The following is a 26,360-nucleotide window of genomic DNA, read 5'->3' as shown; positions in this document are numbered from 1 at the left end:
GAAGAACCTCCTTGATGTGTAGAGTGTGTGTGTGTGTGTGTGTGTGAGAGAGACAAGATGGCTGATGTCAGAACATATCAGAGCAGCCCGTGATATGTTAAGTATGTATTATTGTGAAGAAATGATGCCTGAATCTCCTCTTTTTGTACTTTGTATTTTGTATTTGTATTTTGTATTTTATATTGAATACTGTATGTATTTGTTTACTCCCTATGTTATGTGTTAAAAAAGCTGTGCAGGGGTCAAATAAATGTTCACAGCTCCTGTTCTACAGTTTGATTTGGCATGTAGAAGAGTTATACTGGTTAACTCTTGGAGGAAAGAGAGCTGTGATTTGATTGGATATGTTGTAAAATAATGAAGGGAATTTGAAGTGTTTTGATTGGTTTATTTAGAAAAATTGGAGGAGAAAAAGAGAATAAAAGGAGGCTTGCCTGCAGCAGAGAGTTTGTTCAAGTGAAGGAGTTCAAGGAGTGCAAGTTCCAGTTGGAATGGAAGCTGGAGTCCTGGAGAGCCAGGAGAGAAGAACTGAGAAAAGCTGCTGAAATTAGAACTGAGAAATCACTGTGAGAGTTGAGCTGAAACTCTCACTCTGAAGAACTGAATCACTCTCAAAGTAGCTGAAGGATCAGTCTGGAATTGCACCACCAGAACAGGATAAAAAGAGCAAGACCTGAGGTTGAGAAAGTCAGGCTTACTGCAAAAGACGATTAGAGGTGATTATAGGAAGACTCCTGGTAAAGCCTCTAAGTTAGGGTATAGTATTAGGTGCAGGTTAGTTTGGATACATTTTTCTTGTATTTTATTTGCTCCTTATGCTCAATTGGCTGCTGTGTCTTTGTACTAAAAATTCCAAATAAACTACTATTTAGAATTGAACTGTTTTTAAGTAATTAAAAAAAAATTAACAAGCTGTACCCTCTGAGGATCTCCACACAAGTAGAGTGGAGAGCTGTAAGGGGTTTGGCAGAGAGAGCAGGCTTGTTCCCACACGAACATGCAGCAGACCCTTTTGCAGGCTTACTGCAAAAGACGATTAGAGGTGATTATAGGAAGACTCCTGGTAAAGCCTCTAAGTTAGGGTATAGTATTAGGTGCAGGTTAGTTTGGATACATTTTTCTTGTATTTTATTTGCTCCTTATGCTCAATTGGCTGCTGTGTCTTTGTACTAAAAATTCCAAATAAACTACTATTTAGAATTGAACTGTTTTTAAGTAATTTAAAAAAAAATTAACAAGCTGTACCCTCTGAGGATCTCCACACAAGTAGAGTGGAGAGCTGTAAGGGGTTTGGCAGAGAGAGCAGGCTTGTTCCCACACGAACATGCAGCAGACCCTGGGTGGCCAGATTGGCTGCCCACACGATTACCAGCTCTGTCACTGTAATCGTGTAATCAAAAAACAATTAAAACCAATTAAAATACTTTAAAAACACTTTACAAACCATGGAAGGCCAGGCCAAACAAACACATTTTTAGGGCTCTCTTAAAGGCCAACAGCAAGCCTAAACTGCGGATATCTGCAGGGAGTGCATTCCATAGACCAGGAGCAGCTACAGAAAAGGCCCAGTTCCAAGTTGCCACCAGATATACCGGTGGTAACTGGAGACGGACCTCTCCAGATGACCTCAACGAGTGATGGGGATCATACCACAGAAGGCACTCTCTAAGGCAGGGTTTCTCAACGTGTGGGTCCCCAGATGTTATTGGACTTCAACTCCCATCATCCCCAGCCCCATTGGCCTGTGGTTGGGAATTATGGGAATTGAAGTCCAATTACATATGGGGACCCACACGTTGAGAAACCCTGCTCTAAGGTATCCCGGACCCAAGCCGTTCAAAGCTTTAAAGGTAATAACCAGCATTTTGTATTTCACCCAGAAACGTATCATATATACCAAGCATAGGATACCCTCCCAGTAGGGATGTGCACAAAACCAGAACACCTGGGAAAACCCAGTAGAACCAGACTCAAACTGAACCAGGTCAGGTCCAGTTCTGTGCACACTAGAGCTGGGCCCTGTCTGGCTTGAGTCCAAACTGGTTTTGGCCTGGCTGGGGAGGGAGAAACAAATTTTCTTTTTTCCAAAACAAAAACAACCCGAACTGGCCCCAGACCCAGGCCAGACGAGCCCTTGAGCTGAGTCAGTTTGAGTGCGAGCCGGTTCAACATCGAGCTGGCTCGCACATCCCAACTTTCACACATTAGAGAGGCATCCAACACTGTCTATTTCTCTCCAGGCCACTTGTAGACAGTCTAGTACAGGCCTGCTCAACTTAGGCCCTCCAGCTGTTTTTGGACTACAATTCCCAGAATCCCCAGCCACACTGGCCAATAGCCAGGGATTATGGGAGTTGTGGGCCAACATCTGCAGGAGGGCCGAAGCTGAGCAGGCCTGGTCTAGTAGCTCTGCTCTTGGAAAGAAGTAGGTCAGGTGCTCACTGTGGCATAAAAGGTGGTCACAAAGCTGATCATGAAAAAAGATAAGTGCCGAAATTCCAATATGTTCAGACAAACAGATATTACATTTTAAAAAGAAAGCCAATACATTGCAGATACATACAGGGTTGATTGTGTTCTACTCAGAGAAGGTCAGTGTAACCAATCTAGTTAAGGATATTTTAGAGCCTTAAGACACAGGCCAGGGCGACAACGTAAGGTAAAGCATTCTTTCCAGTCTAGAGATTCTTCCTTTATATCCTTCACACTACACAGCATGTGTCCCTTGCATCTGTCCCTTACCAGTCTGAGCTTTAGACCATCTTATTCGATATGCATTGCTCAGCACTCAACCTCCACAAATCTTCATTATGCATTTCAGCAATTAAGTGTGGGTCACTGCTACTGACCAAGTTCAGGAAGATTTACCAGATAAGACTGCTACAAGAAAGGAGCTCTACATAATATACTAACAGTGTGCACACCCCTACTATTTTGTAGACTAGCCTGTAGCTGAGGTTAAGGGCATAAGCACACCCTTAACCCCGGTGCTGGGATGGTATGCGCACTCGGCTGCTTGTACCCCGAATGCACACAGAGATGGGCATCTAGAGCATCTGTCTCACAGGGATATCCCTTGCTCATCGTGCAGTGCATTGAGGGATATCCAGAGACTGGGAAACAAGTCCTGGCTTTAAATGATGTGCACTGCTCAGAACAGCGTGGATTGTCTGGGCATGCAGTGGCATGCCAAATATTTTTCAGCGGATCATCTGGGGGAATGTAGATGAAACCCTGCCTTTCCCTCCATCCCACCAGCCTGCCTGGTGGGTCTTGTGAACACGCTTAATATATTATGGGCTGATCCTTCTAAGCCAGGGATTCTCAAACTTGGGTCCTCAAGTGTTATTGGACTTCAACTCCCATAATCCCCAGCCTCAGTGGCCTTTGGTTGGGGATTATGGGAGTTGAAGTCCAATAACACCTGAGGACCCAAGTTTGAGAATCACTGTTCTAAGCCAACTTTCTATTCTCAATTCCTAGTTCCTGGAGCAACTTTTAAAACAAGTAAATGCTAATCAGTGTTCATACTAGTTTAGGTGTCACCACTTCACCTCATATCTAGACTGTATTAGTGAAAGGTTCTTTAGAAGTATAAAAACAAATAAATATCCAACTAGACATGATGTCCTAAAGTATGTAGCAGTGATCTGATGCCTTCCCCCCCCCCCTTTTAAGTGAAGCCAGTTTGGGAGGTGACATTTAGATCAGAGAAGTAATAGGAGAAGGAAGTAGTGGTACTTAACCCTTTTTTCTCACACCATTCTTCTATTCTAAATCCTTCCAGAATTTTACTCTCATGTGGGGTTTCCAGTGCATATTGGTTGTGACCCAGGCATGCTGTGATGTCCAGTGCACACGTGCAGTTACTTTCAAAATGGCCATGAGCAGGGTGAGGGTTGAACCAGCCCTAAAATGACAGAGGGAGGCTGGCAGAAGGAGCAGGAACCATTGGAGACCCCATTGTGGCTGCTGCAGCAATCTCCCCACCAGAGGCCACCAGACTGGGCGGTAAATTTTCTTTATATATACATATACATACATACATACATACATACACACACACACACACACACACACCACCCCCTTTATATATACTGACCACCCCCTTTGAGCCAAGCCTGAACTGGTTTGGCCTTGAGCCAAACTGGGCCTGGCTCGATATGCATGGAACTGAACAGGGCCCATTTTGGTTCAATTTGAACCGAACCGGGCTTTCCGGTTCCATGCACACCCCTAGTATGTATGTATGTATGTATGTATGTATTTGATTTATATACCACCTTTCCAAAATGGCTCAGGGCGGTTTACAACAAGGTAAAACCAATTAAACAATTCAAACAGCTAAAAAACCCTGGAGAACCAGGGCAACAATTTAAAACAGTTTTTCAGTCATTTAAAAACCCTGGAAGGCCAGGACAAACAGATAAGTTTCAAGGGCTCTCCTGAAGGTCAGTAATGACCTCAAATTACAGATTTCTGCAAGGAGTGCCAGAGGACTAGGAGTGCTAGTAGCCAGAGGACTTCCATTTTCTAGTAACAGGAGATTTTTGACATTAAGGCTTACACTTTGAACGCGTGTGGTTCTAGAAAGTATACACTTTCTGTCTCAAAGCTTCAGCTGAGTTACCCCACACATACACAAATTTAGATGTTACCATTATGTGACAGGCTACTACATTCACTAGCTCCATGAGGAGTAAGTTACTCATGCACAACCATTTTGGAAGGTGATGGGCAGTAGGAGTGTGCATGGGACTGGCTGGCTCGGTTTGGTTTGAGTCTGAGCTGGACTCGAACCAGACTGGGCCAGGTCGGTCTAGCACCCCTTTGAAACCGCCCCCCAGTTTGGTCCTGTCCAATGGGGGGGGGTTTCGTGGAACTTTTTTTTAAAAAATTTTTTTACCTTATCCCCTTTGGGGGAGTTGTTGGGGGCAGTGGGTGGGGTCCACGGAGGTTCCCCCTTCCCAGGCCACACAGAGGCCAATTGCGCAGGTGCGGTGGCCTCCAAAATGGTCACCACGCCAGAGGGGGAGGCCCAAATGGGCCAAAGAGCCAGCTGAACGGGCAGGTTTGGGCTGCAAGGGAGGCCGGCGAGGGGAGGGGGAACCTCTGTGGACCGCCCCCCACACCACCTCCAACAACTCCCCTGAAGGGGGTCAGGTAATTTAAAAAAAAAAACACAGGTCCGCGAACCCCAAACAGTCGGAGGTGTTTGGTCTGAGGTCAGACTGAACAGGGGATTGTTCAGTTTGACCCCGAACCTTTGAACTGAACAGGTTCAATGTCGAACACACTGAACGTTGAACCTGTTCGCACAACTCTAATGGGGTGTAAGGCTTCCACTAGGGATGTGTACAAACTGGTCCACAATGAAATGGGCTGGTTCAACCATTCTATTGTGAACCAAATTGGCCTCCAGGAGCAGCAGTTCAGTCCGTGATTGAACTGGACCAAGCCTGGTCCATCGTGGATGGGTTTGACCCAATTTGATGGGCTATGTTTGTAAAGTGGAATCCAGTGAGGATTCCCCTTTACAAGTAATGGGGAATCCTGCCTTTCAAAGGCTTCTAAGGGCAGCTGGGGTGGGTGGGTGGGTGAGAGGGCACCTTTGAAATGAGGTCATCTGGCAGCGGCAGCAGCTCCTGGAAACCCCAGTGCTCCCCCCGAGAAGTCCACCCAGATGGCAGCGATACGGTTCTGGTTTCCGCAGATGCCGGAGTTGTGATCATGCAAATGGCCCACATGCATGCACGGAGGTCACACAAATGTGCTCCATGCCTCTGCGGAGGCTGGAACCACGCCACTGCCATCTGGGTGCACTGCTGGGGGGAAGTGCCAGGGTTTCCAGGAGCTGCTGCTGCTGCCACCACCAGATTGGTAAATACCTAATTTTAAAGGTGCCTTCTCATAGCTCTCCTGGTCACCCTTAGAAGTCTTTTAAAGCAGGATTAGCTCCTCGGACCATTGAACTGGGTTGAACCGGTTTGAGCTGGTTTAATCAAACGGACCAGACTGGCAGGCCAGTTCAGCCAAACCAGTTCATGGACTGGCGGTTCTGTTCGAATTTGGTACAAACCACAAAAATTGGTCCGTGCATACTCAGAGGTCCCACTATGAATATGACAGTCCAGAACACGTGCCACCTGTGCCCCCTTTAATACATCCCTGCATGCTTTAAAGTAGGCCAGGGGGTTGTGTATTCCTGGATTAAAATCCCTGTTCTAGAGAGTAACAAAGCATGTCAATTTTTGGAAAAAGAAGGCAACTGATGAAATGGACTGTAGTTCTAAAATAAAGGTGTTTAAGGTGCTACAAGACTCTGTTGTTTTCACTGCAGCAGAATAACGCAGCTGCCTCCTGGAAGGAAGAAGCGGTAGCTTGTTGTTAACCACCAGCTACCAGGCACGGCTTGTGAACGCGCCTCTTGGGGGGGGGGGCAGCTTCTTTAAGGTAAACAGAGGCGCGTTCACAAGCCGCGCCTGCCAGCTAATGAACTTAATATTTTAGCAGAATCTGCAGAATAGTAATTAGTTAACAATTCTGTTGAGGAAACTATGAGAAGCCCACAAAAGGCCTAATGTGTGTTTATAGCCTTAAAATGTCACCATCCTCCTCACCTCATCATGCCCCCTTTAAATCTTCCCAGGGTTGGATCTCTACTGGTTTTCAAAGGGGACTGGATGAGAAAAAGGACCTGCCAGCCTCCCTCCCTCAAGGGGGCCAGGGCATGACAGCATTTGACACCTCACCTCAGGTGCTTGAAGATCTTGTCACAAGGAATGCCTGCAAAAACTCAGGTGGTTGTCAGTTGAAGAGCGAGTTGTTCACCCAACACTGCCCCTGAATGATAGCCTTTAGAGGGACACTCACAATAATTATATCCTACGTTTTGATTAACATCCCACAGTGCAAAAAACACTGACGTGTGAGCTTACACATTCACCTTTCATCACACCTATAGCATTCATGAATGGACAGTATTGCTTTGCAATCTGTGATGAAATGAGGTTGGAGAATAAGCTGAATAGAATTTGTCTGGTCATGAAAGGGTTAGCACTCTTTCTACGGAAAGCTTGCAGACAACAGCCCTGCAGTTGGGATTGGGAGACCCCTGCTGGGAAGAGTGACAGTGAAAATCCATTGGGAGTCAGTTGGCAGGAGGAGTGTATACTGTGAAGACACAGAGAGTGTCTGAGATACAGCCTGGGAGAACCAGAGAAGGTTCCATAAAAAAATAAGCATAGATGTAATTCTAATATATGAGCTCTGGGAAGAAAGTGAGTGTAAAAGAAGGCTTATACCAGAAGTAACTGACAGTAAACTGTACCATCAAAGAAACTGTTCTGTAACCAAGCAAGAGAACGATACTACTTACAGTATGAAGCAGAGAAAAAATAAAATCTCAGACTATAAATTAATCAATCTTTGTGTGTGTGTGTGTGTGTGTGTGTGAGAAATAACAAAGGGGATGACACCTCTGACCTTCTGACACCTCACCTCATGTCTGAACCTCCATGCCTATATCACTGTGTTACCAGACCTGAAGACTGCTATAAAGAGAGTTCTTGATTATTAAGAGTGATTATTATGATGGCAGTGAAGTAAGATCCTCTTGGGAACGTTAGACTTTAAAGAAACTTTAGTAAATACACTCAAAATCTCCCCCACTCACCACACAGTCGTTCTGTTCCTATCTCTCAGGTAGATTGAGATTGTGTCGCTCAGAGACCGGTGCTCTGTCAAATGGGAAGTATTCTGTGGTGTCCCTCAGGGCTCCATCCTGTGTCTGATGCTTTTAAAACATCTATATGAAACTGCCAGGTGAGATCATTGGAGGATTTGGGGTAGGGTATTATCAATATGCCGATGCACCCAAATCTATATCTCCATGACTACTTCATCAGCAAATGACGTGGCTACCTAAATGCCTGCCTACAAGTGGATGCACAATAATGAACTGAAGCTGAATATGAACAATGAGCTGGATGAGGGATAATTAACTGAAGCTGGTGCTCATTGTGAGGGGTCATAACTCTAGGAATGCAATGGATGGGGAAGCACTCCCCCAGAAGGAATAGGCACATAGTCTGGGAGTGCTTTTGTACCTGGTCACCTAAGAAAGTGCAATCTGTATGATCCCCACCATGTACTAAGGTCATCTGGATAAATCTGTCTCCCGTTTCATCTGGTGGTGACTTGGAACTGGGCCTTCTCTGCAGCTGCTCCTAAACTGTGGATTATACTCCCTTCAGAAATTCGAGGCTTAATACCACTATTGGTCTTCAAGAAAGCCATTAGGGCTCTTTTTTTAGCCTGGCCTTCAAGGTTTTTTAAAATTGTTTTGAAATGTTACTCGTTTTGATTGTTACTTATTGATTATAATTTTGTTGTTTTATTGGTTGCAAATTGCTAAGAGCTACCAGACCAAGCAGTATAAAAATATAAATGATCATCACCACCACCCCATCAGCAAGCAAAGACCACATGGAAGGCTCACAAATAATAAAATGGAAAATTAATCCAAAAAACCTGCACAAAGATGGGTATTCAATAAACCAGCTGATAATGAGAAGGGAGAAGGGAGGGAAGAAAGGAGCTTCATTCAGGGTAAGGACAAAAGTGTTAAGATGGATATGGCGAGAGAATTGTGCTGCTTTGGCAGCACAATTAAAAATCAGCAGGAAAATCTCAAGGCTGAACAAGGATGTCCTCAAATTTAAATAAAGATATTTTGTTGAGTTATTCGTTGCAAACACTAGTCCAAATAAGCAGTGTTGCCATATCTTGCCAGTTTAATGGATTTTTCAACATTGTTGTACTAAATTATGCCACTGAAGCATCTGGCATATTATTAGTCTTATAGATTGATACCACTGCTTATTATCCACTCAACTGCACACCAACCACAGTAATTCAAATCTAATAATGCCTGTAAAAATTTCCATTAATAATATAGCCAGATATTAAGGCAATAGAATGCAGTCATGGACAACGGTAACTGATTTTTTAACATTGGTATAGAGTTATTGTGCTAGGTTACCTTAGCGCCAATGTGTTTCAATAACAGAAGCAGAGCACTAGCAGATCTTTGTCAGCATGGGTTTGAATCAGCAACGTTATGTAAGCATTCATGTTAACTACAATCCATGTACATTTGAAACATTCACATGAAAGAAGTGCTCCAGTAGCCAAGGAGTGAAAATAAATGGTTCAATGAAGAAAGTCCCTATTAGCACTAGGGGTGTGCAATTATATTCGCTAGTGAATTGATTCACCACAAATCGGGGGCAATTTGCTGATTTGTTCATGAATTGAATCGCCCCAATTCATGCGAATCGATTTGCTAGCGATTCACTTAGCGGACACCATTTTGTCTTCTCATGTTTCAATTGCTGATCGGTCTCCTAGCACTGGCTTCCAATTGGCTTCTGATTGACTTGAGATCTCCTTGCTTCTTGGTTGGCTTCTTGTCTTTCAAATCAAGGGTAGACATGGGCAATTCACCCCCATTGGTTGGCGGGAGGGAGCAGAGACAGGGGAAGCCAAAGGAAGGAGTTTCAAAATGTATATAAGTGGCTGCTTAGAGGCATTGCTTTTCTGCCTCAGGAGAGGAGAGAACTCTGACAGAGAAAGAGAGAGAGACTGCAGAAGGAGAGCAGAGAGACTGGTGTCTGGGCCTGCCTGCCCGGCCCAGCAGTGAGTGGAGACACAGAATGCCTGTCTCTCTAATTTTTTTAACCTTTTAATTTTAGTGCCTGCCAACTGCTTTACTTTATTCTACTTTTTTAAAATTTGTACCAGCAGCATCAGTGCCATTAACTGGGTGCTGCTTGTGATTTCATTTTATTAGGGTTAGAGTTTGGGTTTAAGGAGCAGAGAGGGTGCCCATCCCTTCCCCGACACTACACACTACACCCCACCCCCCACAATGGCACTGTCTCCAAAAACACTGGCACAGGGCTGCTGTGTACCTCCCTGCAGCCCCGGTCAGCGTTGTACCACAAGTGGCCGGTGTGCATGCGCAACCCCAGCCTAAGATGCCAGATAGGGGAGAGCCCCACCATCAGTTTTTTTGGGGAAAGAGAGAGATTAGGTGGCAGGACTGTAGGTGAAGAGGGGTGGATCAGAGAGAGGCTACAGTAATACACTGCTCTTCTTTGCCTTACCTTCCCTGGTATCAAACCCCTTTGTTGCTTGTCCCCCTCTAAAAACATGCCCGCTCAATTAAAGCCTGTTGCTTCATTTGTGGGGAAATTTTTTTAACCTTCCCTGTGTGCACCACAGTGCTGTAGATAGTGCTCTGTGTGGCACATATAGCAATAGCAATAGCACTTACATTTATATACCGCTCTATAGCTGGAAGCTCTCTAAGCGGTTTATAATGATTTAGCATATTGCCCCCAACATTTCTGGGTACTCATTTTACCGACCTCGGAAGGATGGAAGGCTGAGTCAACCTTGAGCCCCTTGGTCAGGATCGATCTTGCAACCTTCTGGTTACAGGGCGGCAGTTTTACCACTGCGCCACCAGGGGCTAGCACAAATAGACCACTCCCGACCCCACACCCCCTTAAAGGTGCTTCTTCTCCTTTTCCTTAAATTTTAAAGAACAACCAAGATGCCCGGGTTGCTCCCTTTTTTTCTTTTGTTTTTTGCAAGGCAGGGTTGCAAAAATGTATGCACTCTGCTTGGTTCATCAATAGGGAACAATGGGGAACTCAATTTACCCCATTCAATGCATACAAGCACTCATGCCACCACCTTGGCAGATGATGAGATATGGACTGGTGTCCCTGAATCATGTGTCAGGATGTCAGCCGGAGCCTAGCACCGGCCTGAGGCCATGGTATGTTACCCATAGTGCCTGTGCCTGCCTTGAATTGTGGTTTAGTCTGTTTGTTAGTAGGTGGTGTTGTGGCGAGAAATAGACAGTTGCCAGGGCTGTTCTTAAGGCATAGCAAGCAGGGCGACCGACCTGTGCCCTGCTCTTTTAACCCCCATTAGAATTAATTGGAAGGGAGCCCCGCACTTGCTGATTTGCCCTGGGCTCACACCCCACCAGGGCTCTCGAAGGACAGCCCTGACAGTGGCAGCTCAACTCTCTCTCTCCGTGTAATATTTTCCTGATAACTTGGCAAAGAGGCACCGTTTAACATGGTGATTCTCTTTTATTTAGCAGGGGGAGAATAACTGGCCCTGTCCACCCCCAGCACAGTAACTCCAGTGACTGTTGCTGGTGTCTATCTGATGTTTCTTTTAGATTGTGAGCCCTTTGGGGACAGGGATCCATCTTATTTATTTATTATCCCTCTGCGTAAACCGCCCTGAGCCATTTTTGGAGGGGCGGTATAGAAATTGAATAAATAAATAAAATAAAAGTGGACATGTGAAAATTGCCCTTTCCCTCTTGCATGATGGTGCAATGTTAGTCTGGATGTCCAGTGCGGTTGTGCCAGTTTAGTCATGGTTGGGATTTCTACCAATGCCTACAAACTAGCACAGAGTTATTTATTTATTATTTTACACTTATATCCCGCTTTTCCTCCGAGGAGCTCAGAGTGGTGTCCATAGTTATTTTTATCCACACAACAACCCTGTGAGATAGGTAAGGCTGAGAGATACATGACTGGCCCAGAGTCATCCAGTGAGTTTCAAGGCTGAATGGGGATTCAAACTCAGGTCTTCCTGGTCCTAGTCCAACACTCTAACCACTACACTATGCTGACTCCTATGCTAGGAGGTGCACTTAGACCCTTTGAACCTGGTTTAAGAATATCCAACTCTGCTTAATCATGGTCAATAACCTTGAATATTTAATTTAATATCTTAAGGTATTTTCAAGAATTCAAATTCCTAACATTTTAGGCACAACTGGACAAAAGTTAACTGCAATGAAGTTTACAGTCTTATGCACATACGTTGAAATCAGTGAGGCATCCAGTAAATAATGCATAGGTTTGCGCTGTGATAAGTGCAATGAGATGAAACAAAGTCCCAACCAACTTTCTGTTGCATAGTGCTCCTTAAGTGCTAAATTAGAACCTGGTTTTATGCAACATGTTTGTAAAAACAAGCATTACAGTAACACAGACTAGACCTTATAAAGTATCAAGCAAATCACAAGTAATAAGCCAATACTGTTTTTCAATACCCTTCATCCTAGAATCATATATATACATACACACACACACACACACACACACACACACACACACACACATGCTGACAATTCTTTCACAAAAGAATCCTCACACTTTCCATGGACTCTGTTTCTTTTGAATGTACAAATGTATGGAAATGAGAATGCAGCTGAAATTACCTTAATAACCAAATCAAATTTCTGGTGCAAATCTCTTTATTGGTTTTAGGAGGTTGAGTACTGCAGTCGTAACATTCATACTGAAATATTGTGCATAATCCTCAGGAGTCCCTGCAAAAAAGAGTTTGAGTAAATAATTGAGATAATGGATCAGTAGGGAAATCACAATTATGTTTAGAAATTATATTCATGTCATTAATCGATAAAATAATTCCATTAGGAAAACAAACAATTAAGTTCCTTTTTTCTCTGAATTTTTGGTACCTTGATCACTACTATCCACTTGGAATATCTCAGGAGACTTTTATTTTCATAACAGATAAATAAATGGCACATCTGGGTGCCACTTATGTGTTCATCTATTCTGATTTGGATTATTAACAACAATGAAATAATTTCAATAGGTTTAACAATGAAAACCTGACCAAAAACTTTTGTATTCCTGAAATGTTTGCATCCCCACAGATACATTTAAAGTTTTCCCCTTGCAACAAAGACTATGTATGGCATTTCCAGAATCTGGGAGATTGGTTACAGGAAAAATGCAGAAATATTGTTCCATGCATACATATTTCTACTCATGAAGAAAAAGAAGAAGAAAGATAACAACTCTGAATGGAAACAGCAATAAAGATGACACCTATTTACAATGTAATAAAAAAAGCCCTCACTTCTCTCCTTGCAGGAAACAAGTTTCTAGAATTGTTTTCTTACAAACATTTCTTTTCAGCTACATGCACCATTTTCTTCCATGTACTACAACCTAAAAGTTTTAACAATTATAGCGCATGCTGTTCTTGAAATCTGTGCATAGAGGCTATCTATACACAGAACAGAGCTGTTTCTTTCCATTGCATGCAAAAACGAAAAATGTTATCTATATGAATATATTTTGAAACTGGGGACTTCCATGAAGACTAGTACCATTACAGAAAGAGGATGTTCTGTTTAGGTTGTGTTACCAGTTGAGCTTATTCCGCTCACTCCCAGAAGCCTCCCTGGTTGCAACTGCATTTCCAGGCTTGGAGATTTCACTTTTGCTATGCTCAGGAGCTGACCAAAATGTGAGCTCCCAGTCTATGTTATATATAGGGACAAGTCGCTTAGTTGGCAGTGAACTGGTTGCCCCTGGATTTGGCTGCAAACTCCACAAATTGGAAAGGGGATTAGCTTCACACTCTCTATAAGGGGTACCCAGCTAAGCAGATTCCCAGGACTAGCTACTGCAGGTGTCCAGCATCTAAGATCATTTCAGTCTTGGAATGAATTCCTCTCTTCCTCTCACAAAGATAGACAATACTTGGCCATCAGGCCAGGGAGGGAAGACAGATAAGACAAGTTTCTTATCTGCAGCCTCCATTACAATAGGGATGAGTAAGTGATGTAACTTTGCAAGTGTGCCTAATGAAACTGTTGACAGAATTATTGGGAGAATCAGTCCCAGCAAAGGAGATTCTTTACACACACCTGCACACTCCAATTGTCCTCCAAATCAGCTTTGAATACCATAGGCGATTCACACATCTTCCTATCCAGGAAGGACAGACACTACACCGACACAATGCATTCCAAAAAAAGGTAGTCTGGGCTCCCCTGTTCAGCAAAGCAGGACAAAACACAAGTGCCCGCAAGGCACATTTTGGGATATAAGTATCCCTAATTCCATGATCCAGTTTCCTTTCTCATGTATTATTACACCTGGGACTCCCACTGAGAAATATCAGTGTTCCCTTGGGCCTCTCACTCTGGACCCAAACTGCAACAAGAGACTCCAGCCTTTATGGGCTTCTGAACTGGTTCGAAGAACCAGTGGTTTTGACAGCGGGGGTGTTTAGCTTTAAGAGCGGGGGAGGGTGCACTTACCCCTCCCATGACTTTTATCCCATAGACATCCATTTTGTGAAAAGCCCACTGAGGCAGTAGTTTTCAGATATGACTGGAAGTCTCCGACATGCCTTTGCGCTGGCACAGGCGTGTGCACATTGTGTGCGTGCCCGTGCATGTGCCAGCGCGCACAAGTGCATTGGAGACTTCTGGTCATACCTGGAAAACGGGGGCAACAGGATGGTACGCTGCTGCCCGATGAGCTTTTTAAAAAATGGCGGGGGGGAAAGCAGTGAGAGGGATAAGTGCACCCTCCCCCTCTCTTAAAGCTGCACCCCCGCCACCTTCGAGCCTCCCCATGCTTCCATGCACATCCCTACTGGCTCCTTCAGGGCTGAATCTATCCCTTTCTCTTATTTCTGAAATCTTGCCCCTCTATCTTAAAGTACCTCTCTAGGCCGCCTTGGACGTGCCTCTGTGGGGATGCGTCCTGGCAATCCAGCGGATTGGCTGTGCGGTGGAGACACAGGATTGGCTGGGCAGCGGTTGGCCGCGTAGGGAAGTGGCCGTTTGGGGAGGAAAGGAAAGAAAGGCGGGCAAGTGGAGAGGAGAACTGAACGGACTGGGGCAGAAGGGAGGGGGGAAGCTGAGGGGAGAGAAAGCGGGGGAGCCTGGCTGGGCAGAGACAAACAGTTGGCCACGTCTGAAGATGCTCTCTAGAGGGAGGGCTGCAGGAAGGAGCTGGCTGAATGCTTGGCGGCCGGACACCAGGGACTGGAGGAAGGAGGATGCAGCAACGGCCAGCAGGGAAAACACAAGCAGGCTAAAAAGTGGAGTCGGGGGGGGGAGCACGAATGAGAGAGAGAAAAAGAGAGAGAGAGAGAGAGGTGGAAACGGAGGAGGGAGCAAGCTGGGGCAGAAGAATTGGGGGCGAGGGGATTGAGGCAGAAGACTTGGGGGGAGGGGAGTAGGGCAGAAGGTGGGGGAGTGTACAGAGCAAGCGAGCGAGGCACTGGGGGGGACAGAGCGAGCAAGAGAGTCGCGTGGGGGAGAGAGAGCGAGCGAGAGAGGCGCTGTGGGGGGGACAGAGCAAGCGAGAGAGGCATGCGGGGGAGAGACAGAGCGAGTGAGAGAGGCGCGCAGGGGGAGAGACAGAGCGAGTGAGAGAGGCGCGCGGGGGGAGAGACAGAGCGAGCGAGAGAGGCGCGCGGGGGGAGAGACAGAGCGAGCGAGAGAGGCGCGCGGGGGGAGAGACAGAGCGAGCGAGAGAGGCGCGCGGGGGGAGAGACAGAGCGAGCGAGAGAGGAGCACCGGGGGAGAGACAGAGCGAGCGAGAGAGGAGCACCGGGGGAGAGACAGAGCGAGCGAGAGAGGCACTGTGGGGGGGACAGAGCGAGTGAGAGAGTCGCGTATGGGGGAGAGACAGAGCAAGTGAGAGAGGTGTGCGGGGGTAGAGACAGAGTGACTGAGAGAGTCGCGGAGGGGGGAGAAACAGAGCAAGTGAGAGAGGCGCATGGGGGGGAGACAGAGCGAGCGAGAGAGTCGCGGAGGGGGGAGAGACAGAGCGAGCGAGAGAGTCGCAGAGGGGGGAGAGACAGAGCGAGCGAGAGAGTCGCAGAGGGGGGAGAGACAGAGCGAGCAAGAGAGTCGCGGGGGAGGAAACAGAACGATCGAGAGAGGCGCTGTGGGGGGGGGACAGAGCAAGCAAGAGAGTCGCGTAGGGGGAGAGACAGAGCGAGCCGGGGGGGGGGACAGAGCGAGCGAGAGGGCTGTTGTGTGTCGGGGGGGGGGACAGAGCGAGTGAGAGAGCTGTGGGAGGACCAGCCAAACGAATTCCCTCAACTAAACCCAAAAAGAAAGTGAACTACCACACAGATGGTCAGCTAGTTTACACATAATTCGGAACCTGAAGCTAAATCTGCCCTGCAATCCTCTGTTTTTTAGCATATTTGTAGTGACTTTAAATTAGGGCCACATAGGAATTTAGTTTGATTTTATTTTTAATAAACTCCTTTTTGATTTAATTCAAACCTCTCTCTCAAGCCAATTTTCTTGAGTTCATACGCTTGCACGAACGAATTAAGGCTGATTGGAACTGTCTCCCTTTTTGAGCTAAATACCCCACATTCACCCAAACTAGGGGGTGCAGGCCAATCACTCTGGAGGCAGTTTCAGTAACAGTTGCAAAATGATAGCATAGATTACTGAGATTTGGGCAATAATTCCTGGCTGCATCTGGTGCTGTGGAACAGTTCCTTCCTAGGCAGTTAGTGAAAGCCAAAGCCCTGGGTTCATTCTTAAATTCACCAAAACCATGGTATAGGACCCAAACCCTTGCAGTCCCTATCCCCCAAGAACTGAAGTCCTGCCTGTTGCAGTCATTTGCCCAGCCACGCATCCAGCTGCCAGCCCAGCCTAGCTTCAACTGCACACAAAAACCGCTTCTCTTCTTGCCTCATGGCCCTCTAGGTCTCAGCCATGTATGCTGAGTGGCTGATCCCTAGAGGTCACTGCCTGTCAGGAAAGGCTACACTTCCACTTCATTCCTTAGGGTAAGGAGGGGCTGTTCAGTGACTGATCGCTACAGCTTCCCAGAAGCATCTGGTGGGCCACTGTGTGAAACAGGATGCTGGACTAGATAGGTCTTGGGCCTGATCCAGCAGTGCTGTTAGTGAAGAGCTCCAGAGAGACATCTCCAAACTGGGTGAGTGGGTGACAAAATGGCAAATGGTTCACTGTAAGCAAGTGTAAAGTGATGCATATTGGGGCAAAAAACCCGCCAGCTTTACATATACACGAATGGGGTTTGAGCTGTCAGTGACTGACCAGGAGAGAGACCTTAGGGTTATGGTGGACAGCTCACTGAAAGTGTTGACTCAGTGTGCGGCAGCTATGAAAAAGGCAAATTCTATGCTAGAGATAATTGGGAATGGGACTTGGATGCACAAATCCATGGAGGACAGGTCTATCAATGGCTACTATAGTCTGGTGGCTATAGGCCACCTCCAGCCTCAGAGGCATGATGCCTCGCAATACGAGTTTCAGGGAAGCAACAGCAGGAGAGCGGGCATGTCCTCACCTCTTGCGCATGCGCTTCTCAGAGGCATCTGGTGGGCCACTGAGGGAAACAGGTTGCAGGACTAGATGGGCCATGGGCTTGATTCAGCAGCGATGTTCTTATGTTCTTAAACCTCTCTTTCTACCAGTATTTACAAATTCAGGGTTACAGTGCTCCATGATATTGCTGTGGAACAAATACAAAGTTGTGCAACATGTTGTGCAACAAGTCCACATCTTCTTCTAATGCAAGAACTAGTCTGGAACAGGCATCCCTTTCTTTGTACATCATTGCACTACATCTGTGTGCTACTGCCAAAGCATTATGCTAGAGCAACATTAATCCAGATATGGGCCTATGCTTCTTTAGGGATGTGCCCGAACGGGTTCAGCACCCCCTTTCTGGAGCGCTGAACCTGTTTGAATGCCAGCGTTTGAGCCAGCGGGGGGTGCCTTTAACAGGTCAGGAGCTCCTTACCTGCTGACCCTCTGCCCACCGCACCCCCCACCACCACCTGCACTTGTTTTAGAGTTTAGATTGCTGCACAGGGCTGCAGCAATCCTTCTGACAACTCCAATTAGCATCAGCATGCAAATGACCAGGGCGCACTCACGCTGGTCATCTGCATGCTGACACTGATCAGGGCTGCAGGAAGGAACACTGAAGCCCCATGTGGCTGTTTCAAAAACAACCACCAGTGGGAGGAAAATGGTGGGTTGAGGGGTCTAGCAGTAAGGAGCTCCTTACCTTTTTGTTAACGGCAATCCTCCCTTCACCTCAAGGCAGTGTACATACAATTCAATATCAATTTCTCAAAGTTTGATCTTTTTGTATAATTGGAAGCATTTTAGGCAAAAATTGGCATTTCAATTATATAACAATCTCATTTTCTAGCATTACATAGAGAAAACTATTGCAAAATGGCCTCACAACAGTATGCCATGCAGAATTATTAAGATTTACTATACAGGAAAGGGTATTTTTATATACCTAAAGGCAATGTTTGTCATATGCAGTGGCAATGTAAATGCTTTTGGTAAATCATATTATTTTTAACCATGTTTTACATTATACATATCAGAACCAGCAATTTGTTAATTATGTGAAAAAATGTCTCAAACATATATCTGTAGGACCCTCTTTTGTGTATGCTAACAGAATCAAGAATAATATATACAAAATATAAGAAACTAAAATAAAAACCCAAGAAATCAGAATGGCTCAGAATGAATTGGGAATCATTAACCTTGATCAGATTAATGGCACATAAACTCTCCTATAAATATCAATTAGCACTTGAAGCCTGCAAACCTGTGTATATACTGTGTGCCCTCTATCTCTCTAACTTTAATTAGTCTGAATATGTTATGAATAGCTTTGACAAGCTTTGACATTTATTTTATTATAATAGTTGTTTTATTATAATATATTATATATAATAGCCATGCTATTTCCTTTTAATTTTACTCTCTGTTTTGTCATCTTTATGTTACACAGTGATTTTTACATGTTAAATTTCCCTCTTTTTTAAAAAAAGGTCAAAACTTGTGCCACATCAGAAGCAAAAAATATTGCTGCTTCACCCATGCAAATTGCTCCTGAGAAAAGGCACATGTAACAATGGATACAGCTGGATATTTCCTCCACTGGACTGGTCGGTGTGGAGGATTTTCCAGCTTCTGGGCAACTCTTAAGTCAGGATAAAATAAAAACATAAACCAAACCAAGATAATTAGAAGATCAAATTGACTGAGAAGTCCAAAATATTGCTGCTCTGTAAGAACATAAGAACAGCCCTGCTGGATCAGGCCTAAGGCCCATCTAGTCCAGCATCTTCTTTCACACAGTGGCCAACCAGATGCTGCTGGAAGCCTACAGGCAGGAGCTGAGGGCATTCTCTCTCTTCTGCTGTTACTCCCCTGCAACTGGTATTCAGAGGCATCCTATGAATGCAGCTATAATATAATCAACTGTCTGTTCAACTTCTGTTTTCCTATTTGTTATTCTTATATGACAGACACTGATCGTATAGGCATCAGGATATGAGACAGTCTGAATAGTAACAAGGGTTTAACTAATAAGCAGAAGTGTTCCATTATAGCTACACCATGGATTTGAAGCAAAGTTAGGGTTCCTCCCATGGTCAAACATCTGAGAATTTACAACAGAAGCCAAACAAGTTTCTATAAGACAAGTGGAAGCTCATAGTAGGATTTAGCACAATCTAGGCCATATTATCCTTGATTGCAAGGAATACTTGATGTTCATAGTTGCAAATAATATACACAGTGGGCTGGCTAGGAGTGAGGGCAGTTTTCATACGACGAAGGCAGGCTACAAGGAAAATTAAACACTTCCCAACCCCTATCATAGCATCTTGCTTCAGCCATGGAAGTATTATATACAGACTGTGTGAAACTAAAAGTCAGGCTTTAAACCAAAAGAAAATATCTTATGTTTTAATTATAATAGGAATGTACAAGTTTTAATGTTTGTAACGAAAATACATAACAAACTTGATTTAAATCAACGACTTACATTGGTATTTGTTTCCTGGTTATTTAAATCATGAGTTTAATCAATGACTGATTGTGCTTTAAAATCAATGGCTTAATTGAATTAAAATTGCCCATCTTTTATTTCAAAGAGAAATTGTCAATGGGTTCCTTTATACAGTATGTGGCAGCCACAGAATCGTATTAAGATTAGGGTTAATCAGAAGGGCCCAGGTGCTGAATAGATCAAGTATAAACAAGCTATGGAATGCAGGAGCTTATCTTTATCTGAACCTTATCTGACACAGGCCAATCCTGTGTCAGGATTGTGACACATCAGCTGCAGCAGCATATTAGATGGCTTGTGCCACAGCAGCTAAAGAAGTGTTCTATCCATCCAGCTTAGCCTTATGTGGGTATGATGGGAATGAACCATTAAAACTTTATTTCTGTCTTTATTACATACATTATTGGAAGCAGCGTTATACTCTTACATAATGCTGCTTTGAAATTATGTCAAATGTTGTGAGCAGTCTTTTGCGAGATCAGTCTAGTCTTGAGCATTACTTGGAAATCAACATTTATTATTTATTTATTTATTTATTTTATATACCACCAGACTTCAACATGACAACTATATTTGCAGCGATGTAAATGTTGCTGCTCTCTAAGTATTGACAGGCATTATTGTACATTATCTATGATTTTAGGGACAGTTAGGGCAGGAAACAGCATTCTTTTACAAAATGTGATCACTTACACAAAATACAGTCCCTGAAGCAGGTGACTGAGGAATAAACATATGGCAACATTTGATTGTCTCTCCAACCAGCACAGAAGAGATTAAAACTGGGGGTTAGGGTGTTAATAGAGTGCATGACCAAAACACTGGAAACTCATTAAACCCTAAAAATACTCTTTTCTTCCATGCTCAAATGAAGTAATGGCAATTGAAGAACCTAGCATAAAAGCTGGTTAATATATTCATAGGTTCAGGCCACACACAAATCCCAACAAGATAGTATCACCTCATGCATACTGTTATGTATTTGAAAATATGCGGATGTGAAAATCATTCATGCCCCATATCAGTGCCTGTCAGCTATCACTCTACAAACTTCTACTTTTTTAGTTATGCCGTCCGTGTGTGTGTGTGTGTGTGTGTGTGTGTGTGTGTGTGTGTGTGTGTGTGTGTGTGTGTGTGAGAGAGAGAGAGAGAGAGAGAGAGAGAGAGAGAGAGAGAGTCTAAAAGTAGCCCCCCTATTATCAGAGGAGGCATCTGAGGGTACACAGGATGGGAAAGACTGTGTGCAGAAACCATCACTTTAAAAAAGCCTTTGAAAATACCAGCTTGAGAAGGGAGTTCCAGGAGCCTACACTAGCATAGCCTGAGGAGGTGACTCAAATCCTCTTCCTTCTGACTCAGAACTCTTGGAAATGCAGGAAGTTCCTCAGCTTCACCAGAACCCACTTGAGAAATAGGCATGGTCCCTTCAAACATAACTATACAGCGTTAGCTGCTGTGCCAGCTGCACCCCTTTCTTGAGACGGCAGATCTGGACACAGTTATGTCACGTCACAGCTTGATTTCTGCAACACACTCTACATGGAGCTGCCCTTGAAGAATATTCAGAAACTTCAACTTTTGCATTTGTGAAATACAGTGGCTAGAATTCTTTCCAAAGCTGCTTGCTGAAAGCGTATTAGGCCCATTTTGAAAGAGCAGCACTGCTTGCCAATTTGTTTCCAGATCCAATTCAAGCTGCTGATTTTTACCTGAATAACTTCTTGTTTGTTTGGGCCTTTGTCCCTTAGGAGCTGGTGTCTCTTTTCTACTGCTGCATTGTATCTGCATGTTACAGTTGCTGCCCTTTGTGTATTTTATGGTTTTTAATTGATGTTAATGTTTTAATGAGACTTTTAAAGATTTTATTGTTTATTTTATTTCAAGGGTTTCCAACCTTTGGTTCACCAGGTGTTGCTGAACTACAACTTCCATCATCTCCAGCTATAATGTATTATTGCTGGAGATGCTGGGAGCTGTAGTTCAGCAACATCTAGAGTACCACAGGTTGAGAATACCTCTTGTAAACCATATTGGAATGAGATATATGAAAGGTGGTACAGAAATCAAGCTACAAAAAACAATTTCTGCAGAGGAGGGGGAGACATTAATCTGATGATCAGACTATTGAAGCCCTTAGTTGGGTCCAGAACATTGCTGGAGCAACATCCCAGCTTGCTGCCTAGTATCCAGCCTGTTCCTACCCAGCATCTGTCTGTGGTCCTTCTCCTTCTCTACCAGACTTCTTCACTGATATCCCTAAGGGATCAGGATAGCAAAAACTCAACTGGTATCCACGCCCGAAACAGGATAGCATTTTTGTGTTAATCCAACACAGCATAACAGCAACTTCCTTGTATGTGGATAAATATTTCTATGGATTAATCTCATTGACTGCTTCATTATCTGAGGTAGAAGACTAAAAGAATGTAAAATAAAAAGAAAACTAAATCTTCAAACAACAACAATCTAATTTGGAATAAACCACAATACGCATCTGTACAATAAAACTTTACTGGGATAATATCAGCTATCATGCTCAATTCAGTATAAATAAGTTATTAGATTTCTGTTGTTGTTTTTTTCAATTAATCTTTGCTTGCCTCTTGATAATACAGGGTTTGATTGTGAAAGATAGTAGGATTATCAAATACCAACCAACTAGGATGGAATAGAGGATCCCGGGCCGATCAGATGAAGGCTGGATGTTTCGGTCTTGATCTATAGCTTGTATTGGTGGTGTGATATTGATTGGGTTTACACGTGCCTGGAATGAAAATTAGAATCATTACAATGGAAAAGGCAGTTCTGTTTAATATCAAATCATATTACTTTATTGATTGCCTATGAAATAATGTAATAGGTATGGACACAAGGAATACAGTTACCCAAATATATCATTTTCCAGTGTTGAGTATGTGAACCAAAATTTTTTTAAACCCACATAAGTCCAGATCCATTAAACCAAACGGAATATTGCTATTGGTTCAATTGGATTTACACTGGACAAATACCCTGCATTCGTAAATAACTTTCAGCTGCATCATGGAAGATGTTTTTCATCATATATAAAATTGGTTAAGATTTTTTTCAAGCACTATAGGTTGTATTGAAATAACATTAGTTGCAACTAGCTTATCATTTTTACTGATTGTAATACACCCTCATGCATAATACATACTCAATGGTATCCTGGAAGTGTGCCACATTAGCAGCTCAGGGTAGACCCTCTTGTTGCTGGCCTTCCCTCCCTTGGCATTCCCTTAGGCTGCCCAGCGGCTTGGACTTTGCCACCCTTGCCCGCATAGTATTGGTAGACCTCATATTTGGACACATGCCTGGCTGGGCACCAGGTCTATCCATTCATTCTGTATGGTTAGATCTGGCCTATTTCCCAGACTGGTGGCTGCATGGCTGGGGGAAGAGGACTCCCCATCAACTGCTATAGGTGGACCCTCTTGGCTTATACCCACCATTCCTCCCCTGCCATCCCCTTAGTCTGCCATATGGCTCAGTCTGCCCTCCTGGATATTAAAGGGGAGGGAAACATAATGTTAAGGAAACTTGGAGAACAGCTAATGTCTTTGCACACCAGGTGTGTGAGAAAGATTGAAACTGTATTTCCATTATAAGCAGTTGTTTATTAAAGTAGGGTAACCAAGGATTGTATTGAGAGAGGGTAAGAACAGAAAATTTAAAAAAAAAAAAGTCTAACCCCTATCACTTATCTAAGAATCCAAGACAGGGGTGGGCAATCTTGACCCTCCAGCTGCTGTTGAACTACAGCTCCCATCACCCCAAGCCACAATGTATTGTGGCTGCATATATACAGCCCTGCTGGATCAGGCCCAAGAGCTAACTACCCCAGCACCCATCAGATGCCCACAGGCAAGAGGTGAGGGCATGCCATCTCCCCTGCTATTGCTCCCCTGCAACAAGTATTTAGAGGCATCTTGCCTCTGAGGTTGAAGTGGCCTATAGGCATCAGACTAGTAGCCACTGATAGACCTGTCCTCCATGAATTTGTCTAAACCTCTCCAAGCTAGTCGCCATCACCATGGCAGAGAATTCCACAAATAATTATGCGTTGGGTGAAAAAGCACTTCCTTTTGTCAGTCCTAAATTTCCCAGCCTTCAGTTTCATGGGATGACCTCTGGTTCTAGTATTGTGAAAGAGGAAGAATATTTTATCTCTGTCCACCCTCTCTACTCCATGTATAATTTTATACACCTCTGTCATGTCTCCCCATAGTTGCCTCTTTTCCAGACTAAAAAGCACCAGATGCTGTAGCCTTGCCTCTTAAGGAACGTGCTCCAGACCCTGAGCATTTTGGATACCCTCTTCTGCACCTTTTCCAGTTCTACAATGTCCTATTTAAAATACGGCGACCAGAACTGTACACAGTATTCCAAATGTGGCCGCACCATAGATTTGTATAAGGGCATTATAGTACTAGCATTTTTATTTTACATCCCCTTACTAATTATCCTTAGCAAGGAATTTGCCTTTTTCAAAGCTTCTGCACACTGAATTGACATTTTCAACGAGCTGTCCACCATGACCCCAAGATCTCTGTCCTGGTCAGTCACCAACAGGTCAGACCCCCATCAGTGTACATGTGAAGTTGGGGTTTTTTGCCCCAGTATGCGTTACTTTACACTTGATTACACTGAACTGTATTCACCATTCTGTTGCTCACTCACCCAGTTTGGAGAGATCCTTTTGGATCTCCTCACAATCTGTTGTAGATTTCACTATACTAAATAGTTTGGTGTCATCTGCAAATTTGGTCACTTCGCTGGTTCCCGCAACTTCTAGATAATTTATTAACAAGTTAAAGAGCACTGGTCCCAGTACAGATCCCAGGGACAGCCCACTTTTTCCGTTCATTGTGAACACTCTCCATTTATTCCTACCACATGTTTCTGGTCCTTCAACCAGTTACCAATCCACACATGAACCTGTCCCCTTATCCCATGATTGCAAGGTCTTCTCAAGAGCCTTTGATGGGAAACTTTATCAAAAGCTTTTTGGAAGTCCAAGTATACTATGTAAAATGGGATCACTTTTATCCACATGCCTGTTGACATTCTCAAAGAACTCCAAAAGCTTAGTGAGGCAAGATTTGCCCTTGCAGAAGCCATGCTGGTTCTCCTTCAGCAGGGCCTATTCATCTATATGCTTAACCATTTTGTCCCAAAGAATGCTTTCCATCAATGTACCTGGCACAGAAGTTAAGCTCCCTGGCATGTAATTTCCTGGATACCCCCTGGTTCCCTGTTTGAAAATCGGAGTTACATTAGCTACTTTCCAGTCCTCTGGTACATAGCCTGACTGTAGGGATGATGGGAGTTGTAGTTCAACCACAGCTGGAGGCTTAAGGGTACGATTAGCTTAACCACAGCTCCCACCACACACACACACACACACACACACACACACACACACACACACAGAGAGAGAGAGGTGTTCACCTAGGTAATTTTGGAACCTGGACCTAAAGGCCTTTGGAGCCCCCTGCCCCCCACCACTGCAAGTTAAGCATCATCCCCCTACACAGTGACACACACAATATTTTAAATATGTGGCCTTTTTAACTCTCAAGAATGCAAGGATATAAAACAGGTATATTTATGCAAATAGGCATTAGTAGAAACATTTCAACACACAACTTAACATATTCCCATCTCACATATTTCATTCACCACTCCCCCTCTTATCTCTAAAGCAACTGGTGCAGGTCACAATTGCACTTGGCTGTCCAGCATCCCTAGATACAGAAACAGAAAGGGATGGTTTCTTCCAAAGGCTTGATTGGGTTACTCGCTGTGTTCCACTATACAGCAATCCATTCCATTTCTTCTGTAAGAGCTGCTTGAGTGGCCAGTTGCAACTCATGTCCATAATTTACAGTTGATTAATCAATCCCACTGGGATGATTACAAGGTCAGTCTGGTTTTCAGACAGCATAGATTTGATGTATGGAGTTCTGTGGCATTTGTATGCATCTAGTACCAGTATTTGCCGTCCCCTTGAAGGGAATTTAAATCAGACAGACAGAAGCCTATCTTGTTAAATGTTGATACATCCATCTCCATTCATATGCAGGAACTATTACCCCACAGGGCCACCCTGTCTTCTGGGGCAAAGTTTTCCTTTTAAACATGATGTACAGAGACAACTTTTCACCATTCCCATATGCTCGCGGCATCACCATGAACAGGTTCTTCTCATTGCCTGTTGTTATCAACAGTTTTTGCCCCTTTCATGGAAACTGTTTGTGGGGAAGGTCGAACGTCAATGGTGTCTGGTCAGTGTATGCAATTTGTCCAGCAGAATAACGATGTCTTTTATGAAGCTGCAATACAAACCATACATACCAAGTACAGCTGGTCCTTGAAGTCCATCAGCATACACTGAGCTACTGAAGAAGCCCTGCAGAAGGACTGCCCATATTGCAGAGGTCGATGGGAACATTTCAGGAAAGCCTTGAAAGCTCTGTTGGGATCCATGCCTAAAGTCATCTGAATTGCTTTGGAATGGATTTCCCCAGTGCTGACAGCACATCATTGAGATCACCTATCCAGAACACACTG

The 26,360-nt window shown here is 44.2% G+C and overlaps 1 protein-coding gene across 1 annotated transcript in view; it reads right to left on the bottom strand.

The window, feature by feature from the left end:
• PCDH15 (protocadherin related 15) overlaps window positions 1-26,360 on the bottom strand; it is a 1,296,732-nt gene that overhangs the window by 351,223 nt on the left and 919,149 nt on the right. The window contains 3 exon segments of the mRNA XM_053307474.1: window positions 12,323-12,359; window positions 12,361-12,433; window positions 22,422-22,530. Coding sequence (XP_053163449.1) covers window positions 12,323-12,359; window positions 12,361-12,433; window positions 22,422-22,530 — 219 coding nt within the window.

This window comes from Hemicordylus capensis, chromosome 3 (genome assembly GCF_027244095.1).
Source record: "Hemicordylus capensis ecotype Gifberg chromosome 3, rHemCap1.1.pri, whole genome shotgun sequence".
Taxonomy (NCBI): Eukaryota; Metazoa; Chordata; class Lepidosauria; order Squamata; family Cordylidae; genus Hemicordylus; species Hemicordylus capensis.
Note: the sequence above shows the minus strand (reverse complement) of the source record. Positions and strands in the feature narration are given on the sequence as shown.